This window comes from Polychytrium aggregatum (assembly GCF_025602895.1).
Source record: "Polychytrium aggregatum strain JEL109 chromosome Unknown BJ171scaffold_3, whole genome shotgun sequence".
Classification (NCBI taxonomy): Eukaryota; Fungi; Chytridiomycota; class Chytridiomycetes; order Polychytriales; genus Polychytrium; species Polychytrium aggregatum.
Window position 1 is genome coordinate 835,204 of NW_026516205.1, and position 24,902 is coordinate 860,105.

The 24,902-nt window shown below is 59.1% G+C and overlaps 8 protein-coding genes across 8 annotated transcripts; 4 read left to right on the top strand and 4 right to left on the bottom strand.

The window, feature by feature from the left end:
• Positions 1-799: 799 nt before the first annotated feature.
• BJ171DRAFT_488126 (GTPase) lies at positions 800-2,991 on the bottom strand. The gene is made up of 5 exons (XM_053109350.1): positions 2,817-2,991; positions 2,193-2,388; positions 1,665-1,858; positions 1,165-1,355; positions 800-967 (listed from the first exon to the last, which is right to left on the bottom strand). The coding sequence occupies exons 1-5, from the start codon at positions 2,851-2,853 to the stop codon at positions 941-943; spliced, it is 645 nt and encodes a 214-aa protein (XP_052971080.1). The 5' UTR covers positions 2,854-2,991; the 3' UTR covers positions 800-940.
• Positions 2,992-3,213: 222 nt separating this feature from the next.
• On the bottom strand, positions 3,214-7,234 carry BJ171DRAFT_564842 (nineteen complex-related protein 2-domain-containing protein). The gene is made up of 12 exons (XM_053113319.1): positions 7,013-7,234; positions 6,274-6,857; positions 5,979-6,103; positions 5,606-5,853; positions 5,348-5,471; positions 5,010-5,201; positions 4,721-4,920; positions 4,330-4,578; positions 4,068-4,211; positions 3,817-3,963; positions 3,552-3,679; positions 3,214-3,457 (listed from the first exon to the last, which is right to left on the bottom strand). The coding sequence occupies exons 1-12, from the start codon at positions 7,199-7,201 to the stop codon at positions 3,361-3,363; spliced, it is 2,427 nt and encodes an 808-aa protein (XP_052971081.1). The 5' UTR covers positions 7,202-7,234; the 3' UTR covers positions 3,214-3,360.
• A 1,114-nt stretch (positions 7,235-8,348) lies between these two features.
• On the top strand, positions 8,349-9,289 carry BJ171DRAFT_595430 (uncharacterized protein; the record flags this gene model as incomplete). The annotated part of the gene is made up of 5 exons (XM_053114605.1): positions 8,349-8,420; positions 8,515-8,599; positions 8,689-8,709; positions 8,820-8,911; positions 9,020-9,289. The coding sequence occupies 5 exons, from the start codon at positions 8,349-8,351 to the stop codon at positions 9,287-9,289; spliced, it is 540 nt and encodes a 179-aa protein (XP_052971082.1).
• A 1,497-nt stretch (positions 9,290-10,786) lies between these two features.
• BJ171DRAFT_577352 (uncharacterized protein) lies at positions 10,787-12,988 on the top strand (the record flags this gene model as incomplete). The annotated part of the gene is made up of 1 exon (XM_053113806.1): positions 10,787-12,988. One exon carries the CDS (start codon positions 10,787-10,789, stop codon positions 12,986-12,988), a length of 2,202 nt encoding a protein of 733 aa, XP_052971083.1.
• A 2,006-nt stretch (positions 12,989-14,994) lies between these two features.
• On the top strand, positions 14,995-16,698 carry BJ171DRAFT_173075 (uncharacterized protein). The gene has a single exon (XM_053105982.1). The coding sequence runs from the start codon at positions 15,169-15,171 to the stop codon at positions 16,552-16,554; it is 1,386 nt and encodes a 461-aa protein (XP_052971084.1). The 5' UTR covers positions 14,995-15,168; the 3' UTR covers positions 16,555-16,698.
• A 1,099-nt stretch (positions 16,699-17,797) lies between these two features.
• Positions 17,798-21,968, bottom strand: BJ171DRAFT_577354 (P-loop containing nucleoside triphosphate hydrolase protein; the record flags this gene model as incomplete). The annotated part of the gene is made up of 12 exons (XM_053113807.1): positions 17,798-18,250; positions 18,402-18,508; positions 18,642-18,871; positions 19,029-19,198; positions 19,470-19,577; positions 19,637-19,649; positions 19,726-19,887; positions 20,046-20,173; positions 20,304-20,414; positions 20,605-20,778; positions 20,924-21,436; positions 21,582-21,968. 12 exons carry the CDS (start codon positions 21,966-21,968, stop codon positions 17,798-17,800), a joined length of 2,556 nt encoding a protein of 851 aa, XP_052971085.1.
• Positions 21,969-22,119: 151 nt separating this feature from the next.
• On the top strand, positions 22,120-22,954 carry BJ171DRAFT_173080 (uncharacterized protein). The gene has a single exon (XM_053105983.1). The coding sequence runs from the start codon at positions 22,275-22,277 to the stop codon at positions 22,878-22,880; it is 606 nt and encodes a 201-aa protein (XP_052971086.1). The 5' UTR covers positions 22,120-22,274; the 3' UTR covers positions 22,881-22,954.
• A 1,068-nt stretch (positions 22,955-24,022) lies between these two features.
• On the bottom strand, positions 24,023-24,826 carry BJ171DRAFT_471329 (uncharacterized protein; the record flags this gene model as incomplete). Its single annotated transcript, XM_053108606.1, has 2 exons — positions 24,023-24,692; positions 24,765-24,826. 2 exons carry the CDS (start codon positions 24,824-24,826, stop codon positions 24,023-24,025), a joined length of 732 nt encoding a protein of 243 aa, XP_052971087.1.
• Between the last annotated feature and the right edge of the window lie 76 nt (positions 24,827-24,902).

Consider the following 24,902-nt stretch of genomic DNA (forward strand, 5'->3'; position numbering starts at 1 on the left):
CGGGGTCCTCATGCGAGCGTTAGCCATTGTGTCTTGAGCACCAACCGATGTCCGTATCGAAGCCGAATGCGATTTGAGTAGGGGCCTCTAAGTAAGAAGCCTTGTCCCCAAACTTGCCGGCTGAAGCGCGATATTTAGAGGAAAAATTGCCCGATTGCAAGCTCGTTGAGGGAGCGGGCGAGCCCACAGCCTCCCACTCGCAAAATGTCTCCGAGCTTCCAGGTCAGAGTGGGCATCGACGGGCCTGGTGCTTTGAAGCACCTTGATTGGGGGCAGCCAGCTCACTCTTGCTCTGCAGCTGGCATACGGAAGATCTGCTGGTCTGTACCGATCATGGAGTGTGACGTCAGCACAAGCATTGATCGAGCTGTCAGGAGCCTGCGCCCAAAGGTCAATGACGGTAACCCTGGTGGTGAAGGGCAAGATGCCAGCAGTCGTCCGTGCATCCGATCCCCAAGGATGCCCAAGAAAGCCCGGCACCTCCATTGCGAGGATTAACCGCAGGATGGCGTGGAATGGACATGTGCTGGGAGGTCCGGTTGATCTCCCTGAGCGACGAGCGACTACCTGTGGAGTGAATGGGGCCCATGCCATGAGGAACGGGAGGCTGGTTTGGGCACACAGTCATGGTCACCTTACTGCATCTCTGGGCTGTGGCCCGCCTGGCGACAACAGCTGCGGTGATGGCTCAATGGGATCCCAATTGATGAGCCGTCTCGCCCGTCACCGCTCACCCAGCCATGACGTCTGGGTATCGCGTTGACGCTTGGAGCGTTTGGCTATGTGTACATGTTTTTTTTGGCAGTACATTGTATTTGCACTTCAATACAAGAAACAAACAAGATGGCGTTGGGGAGAGGAAGAGCTATCGGCGCATGTGTGGAGAGACGAGAATGCTTCGGAGAGGATCGAAATGGCCATGTGTCGCTTGACTGAGCGCTCAGCAGCACTTGCCAGCAGCGGGTTTCTACGCAAAGACATCGAACAGAGTCACAGGCCGTCATTTCATATGTTGTTGGAGGTAGTGGTGATGTCGAGAAACGAATTCCGGTATTGGCATTGCGGAACGATAGATGGCCATGTGAGGGAGAGAGTACAGTGGTGTGAGTTTTCGGCCCAGCGCTGGGAAAGCACGCCGTGCCAGCAGCAAGAGGAGGAGCTTACGGCGGTGGTATCGGTCTGGGTGATCTTGATGCCGCCGGTGGGCTTGACAGGGCCAGAGGGGGAAGCCTCCATCTGGGCAGCGGCGGTGTTTACCGAGTTTCGATAGATCTCGGTCAAGATTTGGTGCAGAGAAAGCTCGACGTTGCTGGCATCCAAAGCGGAGGTCTCGATGAAGGAAATTCCATTGTCGGCTGTGGTAGTCGTTGAACAATATCGAGGAGAATCGCACATCAGAAACAGGTTGGGATAGCGACGGGTTTGCTCGACGAGGATAAGCAGTGTTGCCGCCATAGCAATGCGTCGGAGAAAGAGGCCGGTAACTCTGAGCACGAATGCATCACTGCATCGATATTGTGCATCTGGACTTTGCCTTGCAGTACTGGCCGCTCGCCAATGACTGTAAACCAACGATTGAAATGGCCAAGGCGACCGAGACGACCCGGGCAGTAAAAGCGGCTTGGAGGGAGGACACTCGCCAGCAATCTACCCCGGCTACTTACTGGCAAACTGCTTGGCTTCTTCAGTGGGGACGGTTCGCATGTGCTTCAAGTCGCTCTTGTTTCCGACGAGCATGACCGAGATATTGCTGTCGGCATGGTCTCGCAGCTCCTTCAGCCAGCGATTGACGCTTTCAAAGGTCTGCTGCTTGGAGATGTCATAGACAAGAAGTGCTCCAACGGCTCCGCGATAGTATCTGTTGGCGAGGAAGTGGTGGCAGCGAGCGGCCATGTGAGAACGAGACAACTTTCGCGAGCATCAGCGGCTGAATGATACAAAGGACACAAAAACATTGCTGCAAAATGCAGAGGACAGATGTGTTGACAAAACATGGATGAATCGGTGGCAGAGGTCAAGAAGATGCAACGGCGCAGTGCGGGAGGTCCCGAGAGAGGGCTGTGCTGTCGAGCGGCAAAGTGGTCGGCTCGGCAGGTTGGATGGTCGCCCTCGGGGGATGCCCGGGCGATGGCACGGATGCAGTCATATAGAGAAGCAAGCGATCGCGGTGGGACCAAGGAAGTTCGACATACGCGCTTGTGATGGCACGGTAGCGCTCCTGGCCGGCCGTGTCCCAGATCTGGGTTTTGATGTTCTTTCCGTCGATTTGGAGGGTTCTGGTGGCAAACTCGACGCCAATGGTTGATTTCGAGTCCATGTTGAATTCCTTATGCGTGAATCGGGCAAGGAGATTTGACTTTCCGACGCCAGAGTCGCCGATAAGCACAACTGTAGAACCACCGAGGCGCCACAAAGTGGGCGAGCAGCAGGCGAGCAATAACCGCCGAAAATGATCGTGGGCGACAGACCAGGCAAGGCCAACACGGTGGCATTTCGCGGGTTATCGAGAAAATGAAGGCGATGGGCAGGAATCAGGACCATATAAGGGTGCTTGGGCCTGATAACAAGCTCTGTGCGGGTGGGCGGGGATGCATGGCGCATCGAGTCCCTCGGTGGTGGAGGGGGGCAGCGAGCGGGCAAGCATCGGCAAATGCGATGCAGCCGGTCTTCAGGCCCTCAGTAGCAGAGTCCCGGTTGCGCCAAGCGAACCCTGCTCCTCCTCCCAGTCGAGGCAGCGCGGCTGCCAGAGCGTCCCAGCGACAGAGCGACGACCCTGGTCGTTTGGTGACCAGGGACGGAGTGGGCCGGGATAATACCTTTGAAAATAAGGTCGTATTCTTCCTCTCTGCTCATGATGGGAGTCAACTACGATGGGCTGGTTGGGGGATGGCTTTGGGGGGGGGCGAACCCGATGGACGGAAGAATGGATGGATGGATGGATGGATGGATGCGACGCAGAGCACGCTTGGCGATGACGCCGGCCAAAAACGAGCCCAAGTCGACGAAGGAAAAAAGGGCGAGGCGCGAGACCGGGCCGAGAGCCAGCGAGACCGCCACCAACGAGGGCTCGTCTGCGGGTGCACAGAGACAGCGTGCTTGCCGAACAACAAAGGCCGGCGGTTGTCGCTGTGCGCCGCAAACAGGAGGATCGCCTCCCCGTTTTGGACAGTCCGAGCGAAAACGGTGCGGGTTTCGGGGTGGCGAGGGCGCGTTTTGCTTCTCGGCGAGACGACGCCCCGCCATATCGCCTCCTCGGCGAACCGAGAGGCTTCTCGTCCGGCGCACCGCCACACTGCCCCTGGGGCGATCTGGCACACCCATGTCGTGGCCAGCAGCATCCATGCCGTGCCTGTATTGACATCATTTCAGCTCCAGCTTGCCGATCTTGGAGACCCGTGCCGCCTCGTTCAGGCTTTGGATGTCCACCAGCAGCGCCGACATTTCTTGGAAGAGAGTCCTGGAAGAGCAAAGAGATGAGCGCCAACGCCAGAGCCCCGTCGATCCCCACCCACACCCATCATGCGACTGCCCATAGCCGCCAGCAGACCTACCGAGTTCCAAGCGACCGGTCCTGCCACCACTTGACGAATGCAACCATGCTTCTTTCGAGATTCCGGAGGTGCTTGGGCACCACATAGCCGCCGTCACTTTTCCATTCTTGCGGGATTGCCCTACAGATCTGTTTGGCACATGCAGCGTCAGTCTGTGGACGAGAACGAGAACGAGCACGCCAGGTACCAGAGTCGCTGCACCGTGCTCATCGGCAAGGAGCCAAAAGGAAAGCAGTGGCTCCGAGGACGCCCAGACCGCCCTTACCCGGGCATATTTGTCCAGATCATCCAGCAGTGGCTCGGGGCTGTCCAAGACACTAAGCAGCATCTGGTCCAAGATGCTTTCGAAGCACCAGCGCTGTGCCGTTGGGGTGTGCACAAGGTCTTTCCATGCCAGCAGGTTGGGCAAGAGCTGTGGGAGGACACGAAATCGTAAGCCCACGGCCACATCGGTTGCGTCCGTTTGCGGATATCGCCGCATCAGCCACAAGCAAGAGCGCATCGTTCATAACTTGCCTTGAAAACCGTCCAGAACCAGCGGTTGCGATAGGGCGCCTGGTCGACAGGAAGAGGCAGCACCTTTCGAAAGTTGTCTGGGCTTTGTTGTAGAAGCACCAGGATGGTGTCGTCGACGTGCTCGACCAACTTGCCGACCAGCCCCTGGATTGAAACGCAAAGACACAGCGCCCGACATGTGAGCTTCCAAACCTGATGCCCAGTGGCTGCAACATGAAGCTGCGCCATTGGGGCCTGGAAATGATGGTACGCAAGCGCTTACCTTGAACGCCGCCGAGTCCCGAGGGATGTGTCGCGCAACAGACTCGAAGACTTCGATCAGCATCCGGGTTTCCGTTGTGGAGAATGGGTTATACAGCTTGACTCGGGAGAGCAGGCGCGGAACGACAACTTTGCCGACAAGTTTTGAGACGATCTCCGCGTCCGACTCTTGGGTTGACCCATCGGCTGGCCGCACGTACTCCGTAACGGCTTGGAACCATGGCATCTGCTCAAACGACCTTGCCGGTTGCTGGCAGCACATGAAACAGTGTCGTTGGTTGGCTGGCCATCCATTTGCCCAACGCCGTCGTGACCCTCTGGCGGCAAGAAGCTCGGAGGCTTCCAAGTGCGATACAGCACAATACGATGATTCGGTGCCGGGACGGCCTTACCTGCAGCGGATTCCATCCGACCATTTCACACCGTATCAGCAGCTCCAAGACGCCTGGCAGGCAGAGCCCGCCGTAACTCTGCTCATACGCCTTTGAATGCAACTCCCGCCACTTTGCAAACTTTTGGAGGACCTTGGGAATCGACCCAAGGCTGTCGCGGGCGTCGGCAAGAAGGTCCTTTGCAGAGCTCTGGATGATATCTGACGAAGGAGTTGAGAGACCGTTACTTTCTCCGAATACACTCCACTTGGAGGCTCATGCTCTCCCTTTGCAAGGCGAACATCCTTACCTAGCTTGGGACGCTCAATATCGGTCGATTCGTCATCAGAGGACAGTCCCTCGTGATCGTCGGGGAGTCCGCTCGCTTTCCGACTCGCGCAGTGACGCTTGCGCTTCTCTGCTCGAGCAACACGTCGAGCGTTTTGGAGAGTAGCATTCTTCTGCATAATATCCCTTCCCAACTCGTCGACCCCGGTCTCGACTGCAGCCAGATATCAAAGCATCAGCGGAGGTAAGCGTTGCCGACGGAGGAGCATCGATCGACAGTGAAGATAACTCATGGGAAGCGAGTGGTTGGCCCTATTGATCACCATCGATTCCTCCAGCTCTGCTACGACGAGCGCTCACCAGGCTGAATGGTGAATGCGGCCAGGTCATCTTTGAGCAGGCCCGCACGCTCATCGATACGATCTTGCTTGGAGTCGCCCATCGCCTCGACCGCGCGATTTTCCAGGGCTTCGAGTTCTGGGAGCTGGCATGAAACAAGGGTGCGGTATATGTGAGCCCGCAAGAGCCGCTTGTGCTCCCAAGTCTGGGTACTCAATCTAGGAAGCACAAGCACGGCATGCGCCGATATAAATGCGGGATGTTGACGTCGCTCACTACCTTGGCGTCGATCAAATCAGCCATGTCCTGAGAGTATATACTGAACTCCTGGAAGTAGTTGTACTGCGCCGAGGCTCCTTTGATTTCATCTTCGATCCTGTGGGACTCTGTCACAGACTTATCCATCTCGGTCTTGGAGTTGCCAAGCCAGGCTTGGTTTTGAGAATGGCCATCCTTCATCGCTGTCAGAGTTGCAGACAGACGCTGGATGACATCGTCGACAGAGGGTATGGGCAGCACCGACGGCACTGTGGCAGAAACGACACGATCTCAGTCGGCCGTGATTCCAACGCGATCGAAACAGAGTCCCGACAGGACCGAGTACTCTAGCCGAGTTCCCAATCATGTTCTGATTTCTGCAAGCACCGCTTACTCTGCTGCTTTTGAGCTGTGTGGCTGGGCCAGGCCTTTGCTGTTGAGACGTCGGGCAAGTCGATTCCGCTTTTCTTGAGTTGCTCTCTCTCCCAGTCCATAGCCTCTTCGTCCTCGATCTGATCGCTGTGATATGTCGCGACGCACAGGAAAAGCGAAATCAGATCAGCGGGCTGTATCTGAGATCCGCCCATCAAAGCCCAGAGGGGCGAGATTGTAGGTCTGCATTCGAGTTTGCAGATCACGACAGCCATGACCAGGTGCCTCGAAATCCAGTGACTACTCTGACGACTTACGTTGTTAGCGTCGACTCTGACATTTCTCTTCTTTTCCGGTCCTGCAACGTTTTGGCGGCTGTATTTCCAAACATGATCTGGGCCCCTTGGTGGTCCTCAAAGGCCTCGTTGTCGCTCTCACATTGCTCCTCAGTCACCAGTCTCGATTCCTGCTTCGCCGATCCGACGTCGGGCTTGGGTCGAGTCGCAACCTTCAGCGAAACATAGTCATCCTCTCTCTGGCTGCCGCCGGCCTCTGCGCTTGGCTCTGCCTCTGGGTCACCTCGGCCGTGGCGCCGCTTCTGCCGTTCAAGCTTGGCCGCCTTGATGGCATCTTCGTCCGGAATCGAGTCGGCAAGGGCAGACTCATCGAGGCCAGCTTCTCCAGGTATGACGATGTCCATGGAATCCTCAGGCAGATCGAGCGGGCGACGGGATTGCGCTAGTTTCAGCTCGGCGATATCGTGAGCCGAGTAGGACCGCGACGGAGCTGGCTCTGAACTGGCGCTGCTCTCCTCATCCAGATAGACTTTGCTGACAGGGAACTTGCGCGGCTTGGAACCTTTGCTGGATATTTTTTGACTCTTGAAGGCGCTGAGGTTGGACTATTGGCATCGGTCGGGCGTGCGAGCAGGATGATGAGTCTGTGGCATTGCGAGGAAAGCGGGGGCCATTTCTGCTCTACTTGTCATGCACCTGCTGGACAAGACGGATGGATACAAACGTGGCTGTGTGATGCCAGCCACCGAGATCCACCCACCTCTTCATCCTGGCCGATGTCGTCGTCGAAGCTGAGCTTCGATGCCTTCTTTGGCTGTTTCTGGTCGGCGCTGGAGGACTTGCTCGGCCGCACAACAGAGGGCTGTTCTTGCTCGCCCTCCAACGGATCATCGGGGTCGTCGGTCTTCTTTCGTATCGCCCTCGCTTTCGGCTTGCGGAAGGCTGACATGGCGGATACGGACACAGCTTCGTGCGCTGATCGCCCTCCAGAGTCTGCCGTGCCGATCGCAAAATGCCGATCGCAAAATGCCGGGCTGTCCAGGATGTGTCACGTGCCTTCCAGGACAAACCCGTGGGACGAACCCGACCCAGCACCAGAGAGGTTCGCAGCCGAAGCGATGGATCTCAAATGCAACGTGGTCAAGTGTCGCCGTGTGATCGCAGCAGGCAGCCAGGCATACGTTACGACGTGCAGCCGTGAGTGTGTGAGGCGACTGAATGAGCCGCGGCTGCCGGTCGCTCCCGGCCACAGCAGCAGGGAAACGCTCGTTGATACATGTGTGTCGGGACGAAAATGCAGATGTCTTTTGCAAAGAGTGCGCCATCAAATCGTTCCAAAGCAGCCGTATATGGTGAGCTATTCCACAGAAATTGCCTTACTTCGATTTGGGTGTGGGAAAGGCTGTTGCGACAGGAGAGCTATGAGCGCTCGCTTGGCTGTGTGTCGTTCGCAATGACTCATCGCGTGTGTCGGAGGAATCCATTGTTGGCGAGATCCGTCACAAATGAGGCTGCAGGCAAAGCAAAAGCATAGTATATGCCTGTGGCATGAGCGCAGCTGCACCAAAGCTACGATATAATACAACGATATTACTCGCAGCCCTCGCTGTCGGAGCGTCCCCGGCCATAAGCGATGTTGGCACATGGTTCCCCAATCCCCAAACTTACTTATCCGGCATCTCCTTCCTCACACTCGGCGACGTAGCCCAGCTTGCGAAACGTTCTTGAACAAAAGGTACAGCATCGATATTTGCATAGAGGGGGGGGCAAGAGTGAGGAGGTGGTGTGGATGAGCAGGAACTCATGCATTGCTCTGTATTCGAGGGACGACATTGCGTTGTGCGAATCAAATCTTTCGGAAGAGTATAAATCGGTATGCGTCGATGCGAATGTGCTTTGATGGACGTCGATCCAGCACCGGGACAGTGCCAGCACAGCGCCGTATGTCCAACGAGCTGGTGCTGCCAAAGCATATTATTGGGATGGCTGTGTGTCTCTGGCCATATCAATTGTGTTGTTGATGTTTGGGCTTGTTATTTATTGGGTTCGATGCTATTGCACAGACAGTTCTGGCGGGCCAGAGGCCAGACACAATCATGGAGGTTGCTGGCCGAGCACTTAGTTTCTGGTGCTATCAGGTCGACCAGGAGATGAAGTTACAGGAGACGGTACTGCTTGTGCAGTCCTTGCTGCGAACAGTTGGACACCGTGTCGAGCGCCAGAACCATGACTGAGTGATCACCTTGCTCTCTGTTCGAACAGATTCACAAAAGCTTCAAGGACAAGTGCCAGCGTCTGGAGCAAGACATGGGCACTCTCGTGTACAATGCTAATCAAGAGATTCAAGGTATCGGCATGAGCACGCCACGGAGCATGTCGCTGAGCTTCCCAGAGTCAGCAGACATGATTGACTGACCCATCGTTGCTGCAACGCAGGCATGGTTGCGAAGTTGGAAGGTGAGCTGCGTCATCGCACAGTTCCGCATCGGGGCGGATGCTTTGGGCCCGTGGACTCGGCTACCCATTGTATCGCTGGCAGGCTGATATGCGCAAACCATCGCACGCAGGTCTGGAGCGAGAGCTACACTCGGAGCGGCGCAAATCACATGGACTCTGCGAGCAGGTCGGAGAGAAGCACAGGCAATTCCAGCGACTCCAGGTCGGCATTGCATAGAGTGTGCATATTGGAGCGACAGCAATGCGACAGCGATGCGTCGGCAATGCGTCGGCGAGGTCATGGATGCTGATTCTCGATGAGTGTAAGTAGATTGCGTTCGACAAGCTCAAGACCAAGGCACACAGCGCAAGCCTCACGGCTGTCGAGGCCGACGTGGCACCCGCAGATTTCGGCTGCCGGCGGTCGTTCAGCTTTCCTCCCTCGCCGATGCCACTGCCCAGTGCAAGGCCAGCAGACCCGCTTGCAGGCATCGGCATCAAGCCCGGAAGCTACCGCGACATGCTTGCCCGACCCAGCCGCATCTACGACGAGACCGGGAGCCAAAGCAGTGCACGATTCACACCGGAGCGGTTGTTCTAGCAGCTCGAGCAAGACCCGCGACGGAGATGTTATTCTATGCGCATCCAACCAAGAAGCGACAAACCGTGCGCATCGAAGGGGCATAGCCGACGACATGATGGTGTGATTAGGTGGATGGCGGAATTGCAGATTGAACAAGGACGCGATGAACTCGCAGGGCTGCTCGCACGAGCGCTCGCATGATCGCTGCTCGGGTTGTGGCAAGCGACAGCTCGGACATGAGCCAGTACAATCGGCCACACATGAAATGGCTGAGCGTGCTCATGGCACCGAATATCGCTGCATGCCCCGCGAGACAGGGGGAGCGCGAGCGCGAGCGCGCACAGGGCGGGTGTGTTGACGAAGCGGGCCCCGGACTGGCTAATGCACAACAAGGACGCGAGACCCCTGTGCGTGGCTTGCTCGATGCATTTGGCCGGTGTGGGTGGCGGTGGCGGAGTGTGCCCAATCAGCGACGGGCTGCTCATCACCCCGTGCGACTGCTCGACACGTTGTGTGACGCAGCATCGACGCGTGCCACGCAGGCGCAATTGGCCACGCGCGCACAGACATGCCAGACGCGCTGGTGCTGCGGGGACGCCTTGTTCTGGGACGCGGGGTCTCTGGGCACAGGGCGCCCGGGCAACCGGATGGCGTTGTTTGGATGCGGTGGCGCTGCTGGCGCTGTGCCGGGACTGTGCAGCAACAGCGAGTGTGGTCTCTGTGTGTGCACTGTGTCGTCTCTGTGTGCTCTCTGCTGGCTTATGGGCGACCTTGTGCAAAGTGCCTTGGGAGCAACAGCGACATTGTTTTGCCGGCTTGTGTTTTGAGTGCTGCTGCTCAGCCATCGGCGACGCCCCCTCGTGGCTTTGCTCTTGCACTCGACAAGCTGGCCATGCAGTCGTGCTCTGTTGTTGCTGCTGCTCCTGCTGCTGATTCTGTCGCTGTTGATGATGAAGACGATGGCGGTGCGAGTCAACCGGGCGCTGTTCCGGACCCTCCTGCTTCTCGCCACGACCACGTCCACGTCCAGAAACCCCAAGCCTGCTGCCTCCGCTCCGGCCTTCATCCACCACCATCCCTCGATCTGCCCTCGTCCAGGCCCCGCCCTCGGGCTTGCCATCCACCCCCCTCTCCCGTCCTTTTGAGGGTGCTCGCCGCTCCCTCCTGTCGGCCTCTCAATTTCCTCCGAGCCTTCGCTCCTGGGCTCATCTTCAGGCTCGCCACAACCTTCTGGACACCCTCAGTGCCTCGAACGCCTCGAACGCCTCGAACGCTCAGCTCCAGTTTCTTGGCCCATCGCCCAGCAGCTTCTGGAACGCCATCAACCCGGCTAGTTCAGCAGCAAAATCCCGTCGAGCGAGCCCCCATATCTCGCAGTTCACCCCACCCGCTTCGGTTGTAATCCAGCACTGTCCTCTGAGGCGATCTCACAGACCTCTCGACCACCACCCGCCTACACTCCCAAAGCCATCCTCTGACTCTATCGGATTATCCTGATCGCAAGTAGGCATCACAATGTCTGACGCCGACGACCATGCCCAGGCACCCTCGAACTTCAAGCTCGCCTCCCAGCGATTCCTGGCAAAGCTCAAAAAGATGCCCTCGAGCCAGGCAATGTCCCGCTCCAAAAGCCAAGCGCCTTTCACTTCGACGTCGTCCTCCAACCTCAAGTACCACTCCAGTCAGTCTGGCTCGGTGCAGCCCACGTACTATTGGAACTCGGACCCACAGCACGCCAACCACGACAAGTTTCCAGAGCCCTCGCCCCCTCCCCATTCGTCGTCCTCTGGGTCGTCGTCGTCCTCGACGCTGGCCTCGACTCTGACCTCGCCCAGGATCCACTCGGAGCCACACGAAGCACTCAGTCTGTCGTCCTCCGACACGCGGGCGCCCTCGGGTCCGTCTGGATCCTCGACAACATCGCACAATCTGCGCCGCAAGATGTCCAAGGTTGCCCTCATCAGCTCGCTTCGGTCCAACCCCGATCCACCCCCGGCCGAGGCACGCTACGGCGATTCGATCATGCAGAGCAAGCGCTCCAGCACCAGCAGCATCTCGGATCACTCTAATCTGTCGTCGCCCACAACCAACGGTTCGGGTGGCTCGCCCTCCGAGGGAGGCCCTCCCAAGTGGAAATCGCTCTTCAAGTCCGTCAGCCGACCCGAGCTCAAGCCCTTTGTGACCAAGAAGCGCTCCATGAACAACCTGTCGCAGGTCAAGTCCTCCGATTCGCTCAGGGAAAAGTTCCTCGCCGATCAGCAGTCCACAAAGCACGTCCGCTTTCCCAAGGAGAACCGTGAGGGCGGCGGGCTGCTGTTTGCCATTCGCCCCTCCAACAATGACCTCTCCATGTCCCGTTCGAAATCTCAACCCCAGCTGAAGGAAACCGACCCAATGGAGGCCCAGCTGGCATACAGCCCGGCTGTGCCCTTGGTGCTGCCGACCCGAACGACGTCGAACTTTGTGCGCTTCCAGTCGGGCCAGAGCTATATGCCGCCGCAGCAGGAACTACCTCCGCTTCCTTCGACCCTGCTCGACGGCAAGGCTCCACCTCCGCTTCCCAGCGAGCCGATTCCGTCGCTCCAGTTTATCTCGTCCTCGGAGCAGGCGCGCTTGACCCCCAAAGCGCAGGTACTATCGCCACCCCAGCAAGTACTCTCGCCACCCAAGCAGGTGCTATCGCCTCCACAGCAAGTGCTGTCGCCTCCCAAGCAGACGCTTCCGCCTCCTCCCCTTCCTCCCCTGCAAACAGCCTCGCCTCCCCAGCCACTTCGTCCGCTCCCTCACCACCTTCGTCACCAAATGCCCCCTGACGCGGTCGCTGCTCCTCAGCAGCTCTTCATCCCGGCACCGCAAGCACGAAAGCCCTCGGCCCGTCCGACATCGCTGATGTTCGAGCCTGATCTGACTCCTTCGGGCACGTCGTCCTCACCCTTGCCGGCATCGCTTTCCTCCGCATACGTGGCTACTGCGCTAGCGGCATCCTCGGTCTCTCCCACTGCTGGTGCCGAAGGCACTGCGCCTAATACCCAGTCACTTCGAAAGGTGCGCTCCCGTCGATCCTATATCCTCGCTGCTCGAGACCCCTTTGAGCTGACGCCCGAGCTGATTGCGCGGGCCAGTGCCAGCTGGGCACCAAAGTGCGGCTACACGAACTGGCCGCTCCTCATCCCGCTGCTCAAGGCCGACGGCCGGACCCCGTTCGAGTCCGAGCTGTACTGGAAGATTCTGTTTCGCAAGCTCCCCGTCAATAGCGTCCTGCGTAACCCTGTAACGGTGACATGCCCGCACTGCGCCGAAACCGAGACGCTGGAGCACTTTATCATCGAGTGCCCGAACTCGCGCCAGTTCTGGCGCCAAGTCGGCGCGGTGCTCTCCCAGGCAGTGCGCATGGACCTGACCGATCTCGCGCTGCGGGATATTGTCTTTATGTTCCCAGATCTTCCCTCGAACCCGACCGAGGCCCAGTTCCATGTTCTTACGGTTTGCCACTCGGTGGCGGTATGGTCGCTCTGGAGCGCCCGCGACTATGCCGCCAGTGCCTCCAACGATGCCTGGGTGTTCTTCGAGACCCGGCTCAAGGCTCGCATCGCACTCGAACGGGACTCGGGCATAGGGTCGCGAAGATTCCTCGAGCGCTGGGGCAGCATCCCAACCTTTTCGCTCGAAAATTGGCCGACGGTCACCAGCCCCCTGGACGAGCGATCAAGTCCATAGAAGTACTGCTGTGCCGAAGCGCCGCGGCGCCTGCATTCCTGTTCTGGCGATGCAAGCAACGGCACGATTTCTGCAGGGCCGGACCCATCCTCGTAGCGTCCGCCCGGCCCCTCTACCACCCCACGTCTCACCCGATTTTTGCCAGCTTATTCCGTTTCTCCCCGTCTCTCCGTATCTCTCTACCCCTCTCTGCCAAGTGAATATTGTCACTTTCCTGCCAGTCGGACTCCGTCGCCTGCATCACCCTGTTCTTCAGAATTGCACTTTTTTTTCAACAATTGTCCTTTCTTGTCGCCGCTCTTCTTGTGTTGCGGCTGTGTCGATCCGGCTGCGGCTGTATGTCGACCGACTGCGACTGTACGTCGACCGACTGTACACATCCGCTCCGACTTTTGCCGGCTCATGGAGCTGAACCTGGACCATCCTGGCGTGCCAGCATTGCTGCTGTTGCACAGCCAACCCCAGAGCATTGAATAGCACACTGGACCCGCTGAAGCGCATGGCGCCTGTACATGGGTGCTGTTGGTACATGTGCATGGTGCTGTTGGTACATGCGTGCGGGTGCGCAGGTCTCATCTTTGGGCAGCCGGCAGCCGCGAGGGCAGGGAGGGAGTTGGCGACTCACATCGCCGATGCAGCAACGACGCGGCAACGATGCAGCAGCGATGGCCCGATCCCCCCTCGATTTGCTCGGTCCCCACAATCTGCCGTCGACAAGCCGCTCCGGCTTCCCCATGGCAGCGATATGTTTGCCAAGGAGTTTGCGGGCAATCGGGTTTGTCCCTGGCCTCGACGTGGTCGTTTCAGGTGTGTGATTGACGGGTGATTCTGCTTCGCCGTCCACCACGAATGCCCCACCACCGCCATCACCACCACCACCATGACAGATTGCCCACCACGGCAGCTGCGTTCGATGGCGACGATAACGGCGGCCCTGGACCCATCGGGTATCGGCGCACCAACGGCAATGTCGCCTGCGTGCCCATGGCCCGGCCCGTCGTGCCGCTGTCCACGCGGGCGCTGCTGCCCCATTCCGGGTCGCTTGTTTGCTGCCCTTTCTCTTTTGTCGCCACATCCACCCGCCACGGCCGCCACATTATCGGCAGTCCCGGAGCCACAGCAGATGCCCGTGGGGTTTACCCCCCTGCGAGCGAGGGTATCAACGACATCAACGACATCAACGACATCAACGACATCAACGACATCAATGGTATTAATGGCATCAGCGACATCACCCATATCAACTATCACCCATATCAACTATCACCCATCAACGGCATCAACCGCTGTCGTTGCGACTCAGCGCTGCTCACGACCGCGGCCCCCACCCTGCGCGGCCCACTGTCTGTCAGCAGCCGCCCAAGGCAAGAGCACCGCAGCGAGCACGGCCTTGTCCCAGCCCTGCTTGCTGTTGCCTGCTGCTCTCTGGTGCTGCCCTGGTGTTGCCTTGGTGCTGCACTGGTGTTGCTTGCTGATGATTGCTGCTGGTTGGTGCTGCTGGCGTGTCTGTTCCGGCTGCCCCTCCAAGTCGCTCCAGCTCGTCCCCGATCCTGCTTTCTCTTTCCCACTGCTGCATCATCATCCATCCGCCACGCACGCACGCTTGCCCCACCCATCTCGGCGTATATATCCACCGCCTGCCCCTTTGCCCACACCCCCATCCCTGCTGCTGCTCCATTCCCTCGGACCCTCGCTGGCCATCTGCTCCTTGGCCACCCGTCCGTTTGTTCGCTGCTTCGTTCGTTGCTTCGTTTGTTCGCTTGTCGCGGCTGCTGTGTCATCTCTTCGTCATTACTGCTGCTGTCATCCCTCGTCATCGCTGCCGTCGTCATCGATCTGCAACCTTTGATACCGTCGGCCCTTTTTCTTCGATACCGACAGCCCTCTTTCTCGATACCCCCCTCGGCCTTCTCGGGTCAAATCCCCGCTGTGCAAAATCACTGTTTGTCCCGGCCGTCCCACCATTCCACTTTTCTCTGACCCCCCCTCTCACACGCATCTGGATCTCCTGCCTGCTCACCTGTTCGCAACCGTTACCCGCTCTTTGCCTCCCTTTTCCTTTGCCTGGGCCCATCCCCTCACCCCCCCCCAACCGCTGCGTCCATCACGGATTCGGTTCGCTCGATTCAGCCAACCAATTCACTCGCTCCAACCTATCTACCAATCAGTTCCGCTCTTCCATGACCCACTATCAGAGCTCCTATGCCGCCAATGACCGCGGCAAGGTCGGCGTGGTTCGGAGCCAGTCGACATCATCCGCCCGCTATGGCCTCAAGCGATTCGTCCCCAATTTGCGCGGATTCGCCCCAAGCTCTCATTCACCCACCTCGCCGTCACCCTCGTCGCCCAGCGTCGAGTCTCCCAGCAGCCTCGACTCGTGGGACCAGCGGCTCAACCCCAGTGCCTCGCCGCGCTCTGAGCACCGGCTTGTCGAGTCGTCGTCGTCCTTTGGCGATCCCTCCGACCTCACTGCCTCGCCAAGCAGTCCGCTGGAACTCAGCCAAGCAAGCGAGGCCAAGGAACACTCCCTCCGCCTCGCCCCGTCGCTCTCCAAGCTCTCCATCAATCAATCCCCGCTCAAGGACGACCAGCCCACCAGCGCCGAGCTGTTCCGTCTGCTCAACGCTCGGGTGCGTCGGCCCCGCACCTCCTCGGATGAGATGTCTCCTCCACCCCTCACTGCTCCGGCCGCCGGCCCTTCGTTTTCCTTCCAGATCCACCCCACCAGTCCCTCCAACGCACCGTCCTTTGCCGGCTTTGACACCGCCAGTACTGTCAGCAGCGCCGTCTCGGCTGGCTCGATCCAGTCTTCATCGGCCTACTCAATCACTCGCAACAGCAGCCATCCGAATCTGCCGCAGCTGCGGACCCACCGCTCGCATCTCGCCATGGATGTCCCCCTGGCTCCGCCGTCGCCGTCTCCAACGCCCCAGATCAGCTCACAGGCGCTCGCAAAATGGGCCTCTGTCTGTGGGGCCTTTTCGGTATCGGACATCAACGCCGTTCTCAGCCACAAGAGCCGCACCCCGAACGAGAATGATCTGTACATCAAGCTGCTGAACCGCCGGCTGCCCGTGAACCAGTATCGCAAGTTTTCCCACGACGCCGCCATCCAGGACAATGTCAACAGCCATACCTGCCCGCGCTGCAAGACCGAGGTTGAATCGCTGGTGCACTTCTTGTTCGAGTGCAAGGTTGCCAGTGCCTTCTGGAAGCGCTTTAACCGAGCGCTGTCGCTGGCCCTCAACGTCGAGCTGCCGTCGATGCGCCTGCGCGACATTGTCTTCATGTTCCCGGAGCTGTCCATGATCGTCACCGACGCCCAGCTGCACGTGCTCGTCGTCATGCACTCGGTCGCCGTCTGGACACTATGGGGCTCGCGCAGCTATCCGGTCGGCTCCGAGTGGCGCTTTTTCCTGCATCGGCTACAGGCCCGCATCGATGTCGAGCACGGCCAAAGCTCACAAAGCATGTCGCTTGTTGAGGAGTTCTGGAGCCGATGGTGTCAAAACAGCAAGTTCCTGGTTATCTCCCAAGAAGCCGTGCAGCTCCATCCCGATCTGTGACACCCTTCCGGCCATCCACTCGCCCGTCCGCTCTCGACCCAGCGATCCCCCAAACCCCATCCATTATTCCGGAGCCCCGGCTGCCTTTTCCAGGCTTTCACCGGCCACTCCATGGGATCACCAAGATTGGTTTCTTTCTTGCTTCTCCACGTGATCTCCTCAAACGCAGTGCTTTCGCTTTTAGCTCTCGATGTCTTGTGTGCTTGCATTTTCTTGTGAGTGTCTTGTTCAACTTCATGTGTCTCGCCCGAATCACTTGCTCCACAGTCTCTCTCTCTCTCCAAGCCCATGTGTCTCCGTCGTTTCCCATCCATTCCATTCCATTCCATGTCATCGCGTCTCCTCGCCAATCACAATGTGACCCCTCCTTCCCCCTCCCTTCTTCCCGCACTTCCATTGTTCATCCATCGTTTTTGGTATATCACGACATGTTTGTCTCTGCATGGCTCGCAGCTGGCCACGGCTGCTGCCTGTCGGTGCTCTCAATGGCAGTCGGTATTTATTTGGCTTTTATCGAGGCAATCTGCTCGCTCTGCGTTTGGGGCCGTTGTGCCATCATACTCCCACCTTCGGCAGCGGCTGACTCTCTGATCGAGCCTCTCTAGGACTGGTGGTGCCTCTGCAACCAGGCCCTAGACACCACCCGGCGCAGTCCACGGCTGGAGCTCGCAAAGAGTGATGATCTTCCGCCGCATTGTCCTCTCTTGCTTGGCCCTCTCTTTGTTGTGCTCGGCCCCGCCACGCTTGCATGATTTGTTTTCTCCGTCATCTTCTTATTGTCCAACCCATTGCAACCTGTATAGAGTGGGCACTGTATGGCCCAGGACTGCGTTTCTTCACCCACCCTTTGTCTGTTCTTCTCGGTATCTTGTATCCTGTTCGTTGCGACATAAAATGATATCCATAGTATGCTTGACATTCCTTCCCATCACTCCTCTGGGTGGGACTGTGTCGCAGTAGTCCACAAGACGCAGCCTTGCGCTGTCGGTCTTGATCGAGAGACGCTGCCTCTTGGTCGGATGGATATCCTGTGCGAGGGTGTATTGATCATCCTGATCGTATTACTTTCCTGTCTCTCACTGGAATCACCAATATCGTTCCATCCTCGCCCCTCTCCCCACGGTAAAACCCTAGTATCTATTGCCTCGGAGACAGCGAGAGTAATGACTGGTGTCGATGACGAGGCCAAAGGCGCCTTGCCTTGCCTTGCCTTGCCTTGCCTGACTCCGGCCCGTCCGCTTCGCTACAGATCCACGAGCCTGACCGTCTTGGCTCCGACGGCTTTCTTGCCGACCTTGACGTCCTCAACGGCCCGGCTCTGCTTCTCGGTCGGGATCAGATTGGCGCGCCCGCTCTGGCTCTCGAGTGCTTGGTTCTCGATCAAGACGTTGGCGAGATGGCTGGTCAGGTAGGTGCCTCGAATACCCCGGGGCATCAGGGGCTTGGCCAGCAGTGCACTGAGCTTGCCACGCAGCTTTTTGGTCTCGGCCGTGGATTTGGCCGTGGAAGATCCGTCTTGGTTGTGTCCAGTGTCATCGTTGTCGTCGTCGCCACCGCCGTCGCCGATAGCGCGGGCCCGCTTGAGCGATTTTTGACTCTGCTTGCTGCCCTTGCCCTTGCTGCTGAACAGATCGTCGTCGAGCTCGATATCGGCTTCGAGGGCGGCCTTTTCGAACCAAGCCTTTTCGTGTTGCTCCTGTTCAGGCATGCCCAGCGAGAGATGTCAGAGCGCAAGTGCTGGTAAGCAAGAGTCGGCGGGTGGGAGTTTTGATGCCTGATTCTACGAAGCCGCAGCGAAGAGCACGGCAATCGTGCCCCAACTGCCGCCGACACCACTGTGGCCATACCTTTCTTTGGCTGTGCTCGATGCTGTCGATCTGACGAGCGAGAGCGAGACGCTCCTTGATCTGGGTGACAATCGACAGGTCTACGGGAAAGTCGGACAAGCCCTCCGCTACAGGAGCAATGCGTCCGGGGAGAAGAGGGTGAGATGCGAGATATGCCTGAAGGAGCGATTTGTCTTCCTCCTCCCCCCTTTTTCCAGGCCCATCATGAGATCCTCACAAGGCAGGAAACATAAAGCGTACCTTTGCCCAATGCATGGCAGATCTTTTTGTAGACCGAGAGCTCTTCTGGCGAGCAAAGCATCACACTGACACCGTCGTTGTTGGCGCGCGCCGTGCGGCCACTGCGGTGGACATAGAGGTCGGCGGTCCGTGGCAGCTGGTAGTGCACAACATGCTCGACCTGAGGAATGTCGAGACCGCGGGCGGCAACATCACTGGCAACCAAAACGGCGTTGGGGGTGTCTCGGAACCTGGAACCGGAGCAATCGGACGACGGTCAAGCTTCATTGCCGGTGGTTCAGAGCAGCACCAGCACCAGCACCAGCACCAGCACCAGCACCAGCACCAGCAGATAAACTCGCAGGTAGGGATTCAATTCGTTGGCGCAAACAAGTGGCAGAAGCGTACCGATCCAGATTCTTGAGTCGCTGTCGTTGCTGCATCTCGGCATGCAGACCCATGATCTTGACGCCCATCAGCGTGAAGATGGGAAGCAGTCGCCGGATCGCGTCGATGCTGTTCACAAACACCAGAGTCTTCCCCGGATAGCGGGCCAAGATATAGTACAGATACGAATCCTGTGGTCGCGGACAGCAGTCGTCATGAGTGGATCCGCTCAAGGCACTAGAGAACACTGCCAGTGGTCGCCGAGGGTCACAGCTCGGCAACAAAAAAAAAAAAAAAAAAAACGGTATCGGTGGATCTGGGCCAGATCACCCATGTTGATGAGCCCGCCCTCAATCCATGGGTCCCTCATCGAGTAATCCAGATCGAACTTGTCCGAGGCCGTCGCCCAGCCAAACAATCCAGGCCATGGCCATGGCCATAGTCATTCGCTCTTGACCTCACCTTCTCCTTGGTCACACATTCGATTTTTGTTTCTAGCAGCTTCTCGGTCACGATCGACTCCTTGACGACATTGATGTAGAGTGGCTGCTTGTCGTTGAACTCGAGCTTCTGCAAAAGTTGCTCTGCCAGCAGAACATTCACACACGCACCCACACCCACACACACACACACGCAAGACACCTGTCAGCGACCGATTTCCGATGGCAAGCGTGAGCACAATCGCATCCCGAGACCCCGCCCTGCTGTGCAATTTTACTTGCCCATGGTGGGCGTGTTTGCCTTTTTGCGGCTGGAGCCCTTGAGCTTCTTGTGGAGCTGGTCGTTGTGGAGCAGCGTTGCGGAAAAGACAAAGGTTTGCCGCTTGGCGACGACTTTGCGAGACGAGGTCGTGCCGTCTTCGGAGAAGTCGGTGTCGACGCTGAGAGTGGGTTTAGTCAGAAGTGAGTCTGCTGCAGGGCCGCCAAGTTGATGGAGTCGAGTTGCACATCTTGGATAGACGGCAAACAGAGGGTTTCCGAGGAGGGTGCCGACAATTGCGGACACAACAGGGGCTGCGCTACATTCGAGTTACCGTACGTTTTGTTGAGGGAAATGGCTTGCAGGATCGAATCCAGGTCCTTGAAGTGACCGTGCTCGAGCATCCGGTCAGCCTCGTCCAGGACCAGATACCGGATTTTGCACAGGCGCATCAGAAAGGATTCGTCCTGGGGGCAACAGTCCCACAGAGGTAAATCGAACCGGTTAGCCACCGACACAACTCCAACGTTCATCCGGAAGCGGCACACTATGGAGTGGTGTCGAGCGAGCCTCGACTGGGGTCGATCTGAATATTACCTCTGAGATGAGCTCCATCAAACGGCCGGGAGTAGCTACGACGATGTTGGGGTTGCTGGCGATCAGCCGCCGCTGCTTGGGCACTGAGATTCCGCCAACAATCGGAGCAATCTGTGGGCGTTGATAACTAGTGAGTCACTCTGGACACAACGGCGGGCGATTTGGCTGTCGAGTGGGCACGCAGACTGGGTACAGCAATGCTTGATGTCCGCGGGCGCCTATCCCAGCGGTAAATACGGAGCCAGGTTGCTCGAACATGCCCAGCGACTAGAGTCACTCCGACAAACAACAAATGACGCACCTTGATGCGCAAGAACGCAGACACTTTCTTGATGTGATCGGTGATTTGCATGGCGAGCTCGCGGGTGGGCGTCAGGATCAGCGCATGGCATCCATCGGGTGAATCTTGGGCGAATCGCTGGGTTGCTAGCGAGTGAATAATCGGTAGCGAAAAGGCCAGAGTTTTGCCGCTGCCCTGGACCGGGAGACGGAGCGGTGCAGGGAGGGGAGGGTGAGTGAAGGGGAGAGGAAGGAAGAAAAGCAGAGCACCCGAGTCAAGTCAGTGGCCAACTCTGGGGAGTATGCTGAAAACAGCAGAGCATAGATATGTGAGAGCTTACGGTCTCGGCCGCGCCAATGATGTCCCGGAACTTGTCAATCGTGGCCTCGAGCGTCTGCGACTGAATCTTGGTGGGTGTGCGAAAGCCGAGGTGGGCGAGTCCCTTGACGATTTCAGGCGCGAGTCCAGCATCGGCCCAAGCGGACATGTCGAGGGTATCGGGCATATCAGGCATATTGGGAGTAGCATCATCGCCTCCATTGTCGGCACTGTCGGCTGCAGCCTCGTCGGAAAGGGTCTCGGGATTGGGCTCGTCGCTATCGGGAACTTCGTCAAGATCACCACCCTCGTCGGCAGTGGCCGCAGCTGTGGCTGTTGCTGTGGCTGTTGTCATCCGAGAAGCCGTTTTGGATTTCTTTGCGTTAGAGCGGGGCTCGCTTGAAGCTCCGTCGACAAAGTCGTCAACGTGGATGAACTCCATAGTATCATCGACAGCGACGGGATCCTCGTCGATGGTGCGTCGCTTCTTCTTCTTGCTGCCGGCAACAGCATTGCCAGATGCCCCAGATCTCCTCTGTGCAGATATCGAATGGCTAATTAGACAATTGCATATGCGGCATATCCCGCACCTCGGGAGTGGTGGGAGCAGATCGCTCTAGGGACGATCGATGCGGGCCAGGCAGCTGGAAGCAATCGCTCGGCCTCGAGAGGCTGCTCACCTTGAACTTGATGATTTTACTTCCGTTCAGAGCGGCTTCGTACTCGACATCGACATCGTCCACCTCCTCGAGGCTGTAGAATCCGCCCATGTGTCCATCGTTGACGAACGGATTTGAGACGGTTTTGGTGCCCACCCAGTTGAGATCATCAAACGGCACGTACTCTGAATTGGACTCGCCCAGGTCGGGAAGCGAGCTGCTTGTATCGGGGACAGAGCCGTTGCCATCGGACGGGGCAGTCCCGGACCGAGGTCTCTTAGCCGGGCGAGTGGTGGTGGGTCCTGTGGGTTTGTTGGGCCGTTGATGGGAGTTGTGCTGGCCGCCGGGACTGGGCTCGGCAACGCCGGATGTCGAGGGCTGCTGCGATTTGTCCTTGACGATCCACATGCCTGCAAAGAGAAAGGTGTGCTGGGGAGCTGGTGTGGGCCGGTGTGCGCCGATGTGGTTGTCGGTGTGGTTGTGCCGATGTGGTTGTGGTTGTCGTTGAGCCGATGTGGTTGTCTGGTTGCGAGGCCAGGCGCCAGCGGACGCGAAATGAAAAAAGAAAAAAATGAAAAATGACTGCAATGTTTCGTAAATGAAATCGGCCAGTCGCCGACTGCATCACATCGGACCGCCCCACACCATCGACCGAAAGACCGGACCCATCGGCTGGATGGCAACGACCCAAAGGCCCATCGACTCAGTGGCTCAATGACGAAAGGCAACCTTTGTTGGCTATGCAGGCGCCCCGTGGTGACGAAGGGCCCCACAACACACAATCCGACACGCAATCCGACACACAATCCGACACACAACCCAGCTCGCTGCTTGTCCCTCATCTCGCTGCAAGGTGCAGGCGATGGTCAGTGTATTCGCAAGGAGGAGCATTCCAGCCGACCAAGGCGGCCCTCCCCGTTCCGCACGACCTATTTGGCGCTTGAATGGTTCCCGCGCTCGGACACCGAGGGAGTCAGAGAATGGGGGGGGGAGCATTCCGACTGGGCCAGTCCGAGAGGGGATCCCGACAGATCAAGAGGGTCCAGGGTGTCGAGAGCACCGGGAGGCAGATCCAACAGGGCGCCAGGAGCAATGGAGAACAGCGATGGGGATGGATGTTGGCGACAATCATCATCGGTGGCGGCTGGAGTGCTGGCCAGGAAGGCCTCGCGCCGATTGCACCCCCTCACTCGCTCTCCCACCGCAGACAATCCGCCAGGACTGGATGACGGTCATCAGGCGGCACTGGTCGGGCGGTGGTGGTGGTGGTGGTGCTGGCTGTGGTGGGTGGTGGGTGATGGATGGATGATGGATGGATGATGGATGGATGATGGATGGATGATGGATGAGGAGGGCCTTTGTTGCTCCGGCTGGCCACCAGCCTGAGACAAAAGCCGAAAGCCAGCGCAGAGGAGTGAGCAAGGCTGGGCAAAAGACGCGCATTGGGCCAGCACGAGGCCGCTTGGGGCCAGGAGCAGCCAATCCGGGGCCGTGGAAGCGGGTCGCACGGCCCAGAGCGCTGGTGCGGGTGTGCGACGGACGTGGGGGGCCAGCAAGCGCGGGGCGGAGGGGTGCGTGCGTGGTGGGCCACGTTCCGGATGGGGCAGCCGCAGCCCGCGCTGTGACGAGCAAGCGCCGGGCGGGTGGCGAACAAGCAACCGGGCAATGGACTCGCCAGCGAAGGACACACGCCCCTCAACAGAGCCGAACGCTCGCAACGGGACGAGCGTTGGCGTGCCTGGGTTTCGTCGCCCAGCGGGATCGCCTTGCGGGATTGCCTTGTTGTGGAGCTCTGCTTGACAAGGGCAGTGAGTCGCTGCGCTGTGGCGCTGGCCGCTGCAGTGTTATTTCTGAAATCGCATTATCGCCCCCCTTTGTTGGTGCGGTCTTGTGGACGGTCGTGGCTCGCGAATAGATTGGCCCTTGGATTGGGCGACGGCAAGATATGTCATCAGTACACCTGGCCACACGACAAGGCTGGGTGTTTCAGATGCTGCGTCAAGCAGCAGCAGCAGACACAGCAAGCGATCGAGACACCGACGGGCACACCAGTACCAGCAAGCGAAAGCGACATCGGCGCCGGCAAGCGAGAGCGAGAGCGACAGGCAGTGTTCTCGTCCGTCTGGGCCAGAAGAGTCGCCGAATGCACTTGATGCGGCGTGCGACCCAGGCGGAGCTGGCCCCCCCCCAGCAAGGCGAGCGGCGTGTGCGCACCAGCGGGCCGAAAGCGGAGCAGGGCGCGGCGCTGATTGGTGGCGCGGAGCAGCGATCTGCACAAGGAGGGGGCGGATAAACCCGGGCAGAGCGAGCGGACAAGGCGGCCGACAGGGCGGCAGACAAGGCCGTGGACGAGCCAGGCTCGCCAGCGCAGGACTGGGTTGTCGGGACGGCTGGGGCGGGTGATCGGGCGGTGTGTTACGGCAGTCGACATGGAGTGCGGCGGCTGCAGCAGATGCGATTATTCAGAGCACGCAGTCGGCCATGTCGACGGTCAAACGCAGCTGCAGATGCGACCAATCACCCGGCAGCACGCAACAGCACCGGCGCTGTACAGCAGCCGGCCCACAGTCACAGCGACGCAGCCCACGGAGTTGGCGGGCGGGGCCCACCGCCGCACTCGGTGCTCTGCAATCCGCCCGCCGAGTCGTTGCGGGTGCTGCAGGCCGGCGCATGTATCGGCAGGCTTCGGGCGGGCTGGCCGGCGGTGGGCCCACGCTGTCCTGCGCTGTCCTGTTCTGCCTGTCCTGTTCTGCCCGCTCCCGCCGCGCGCGCTGGAGACTGCACGCTGGGGAAGAAACGGACGCTTGTTTCGCCACGGCGGGATTGGGTGCTGCCCGGCCGTGCGGGCCCCTTGTTGCTGCCGCCGTGGTGATCCACTCTGCGGCTGCACGCCTTGTGTCGGTCTGCCGGGACGGGCTCGCCGGCAGGTTTGGGCCAGCCTGCGGCTGTCGCTGGCGGTTGGCAGCACTGCACCAGGCGGGAGGCATCGTTCCCTCGTTCTCTCGTTCCCTCCCCTGGTGCAGGTCGCCGCCGGCCGCCCGGATGGACAGCCCCGGACGGGTCTGGACGGCTCTGCGCGGCTCTGCGCGGCTCTGCCGGTCTGGATAGCGCCCGCCGCCAACCGGCACCGCACTGACACAGTGCCGATGCACAACCCACACCGACAATGGCACACCACAACCGCAGCCACAACAATGCACCCACAATAGCACGCCGCAACAATGCACCCAGCAAGGCCGGGCCCCCTTGCCCGCCCACCACCACATTCCCAGTGCCTTGTGTCGCCCCCGCCCTTTGCCCCGGTGCCCCGCGGCGTCGCACCACCGCCGGCCATCCGGCCAG

Excerpts from the sequence above, each read along its gene's own strand:
- BJ171DRAFT_488126 (XM_053109350.1), bottom strand. The coding sequence starts at position 2,853 with ATGAGCAGAGAGGAAGAATACGACCTTATTTTCAAAG. Across the intron at positions 2,389-2,816 it reads ATACGACCTTATTTTCAAAG|TTGTGCTTATCGGCGACTCT; the intron begins GTATTATCCCGG and ends GTGGTTCTACAG. Across the intron at positions 968-1,164 it reads CCCAGACCGATACCACCGCC|AAACCCGCTGCTGGCAAGTG; the intron begins GTAAGCTCCTCC and ends GTCTTTGCGTAG.
- BJ171DRAFT_564842 (XM_053113319.1), bottom strand. The coding sequence starts at position 7,201 with ATGTCAGCCTTCCGCAAGCCGAAAGCGAGGGCGATACGAAAGAAGACC. Across the intron at positions 5,854-5,978 it reads CACAGCTCAAAAGCAGCAGA|TGCCGTCGGTGCTGCCCATA; the intron begins GTAAGCGGTGCT and ends TTTCTGCCACAG. Across the intron at positions 5,202-5,347 it reads CGCATTCACCATTCAGCCTG|TCGAGACCGGGGTCGACGAG; the intron begins GTGAGCGCTCGT and ends ATCTGGCTGCAG.
- BJ171DRAFT_173075 (XM_053105982.1), top strand. The coding sequence starts at position 15,169 with ATGACCCACTATCAGAGCTCCTATGCCGCCAATGACCGCGGCAAGGTC.
- BJ171DRAFT_173080 (XM_053105983.1), top strand. The coding sequence starts at position 22,275 with ATGACGAAAGGCAACCTTTGTTGGCTATGCAGGCGCCCCGTGGTGACG.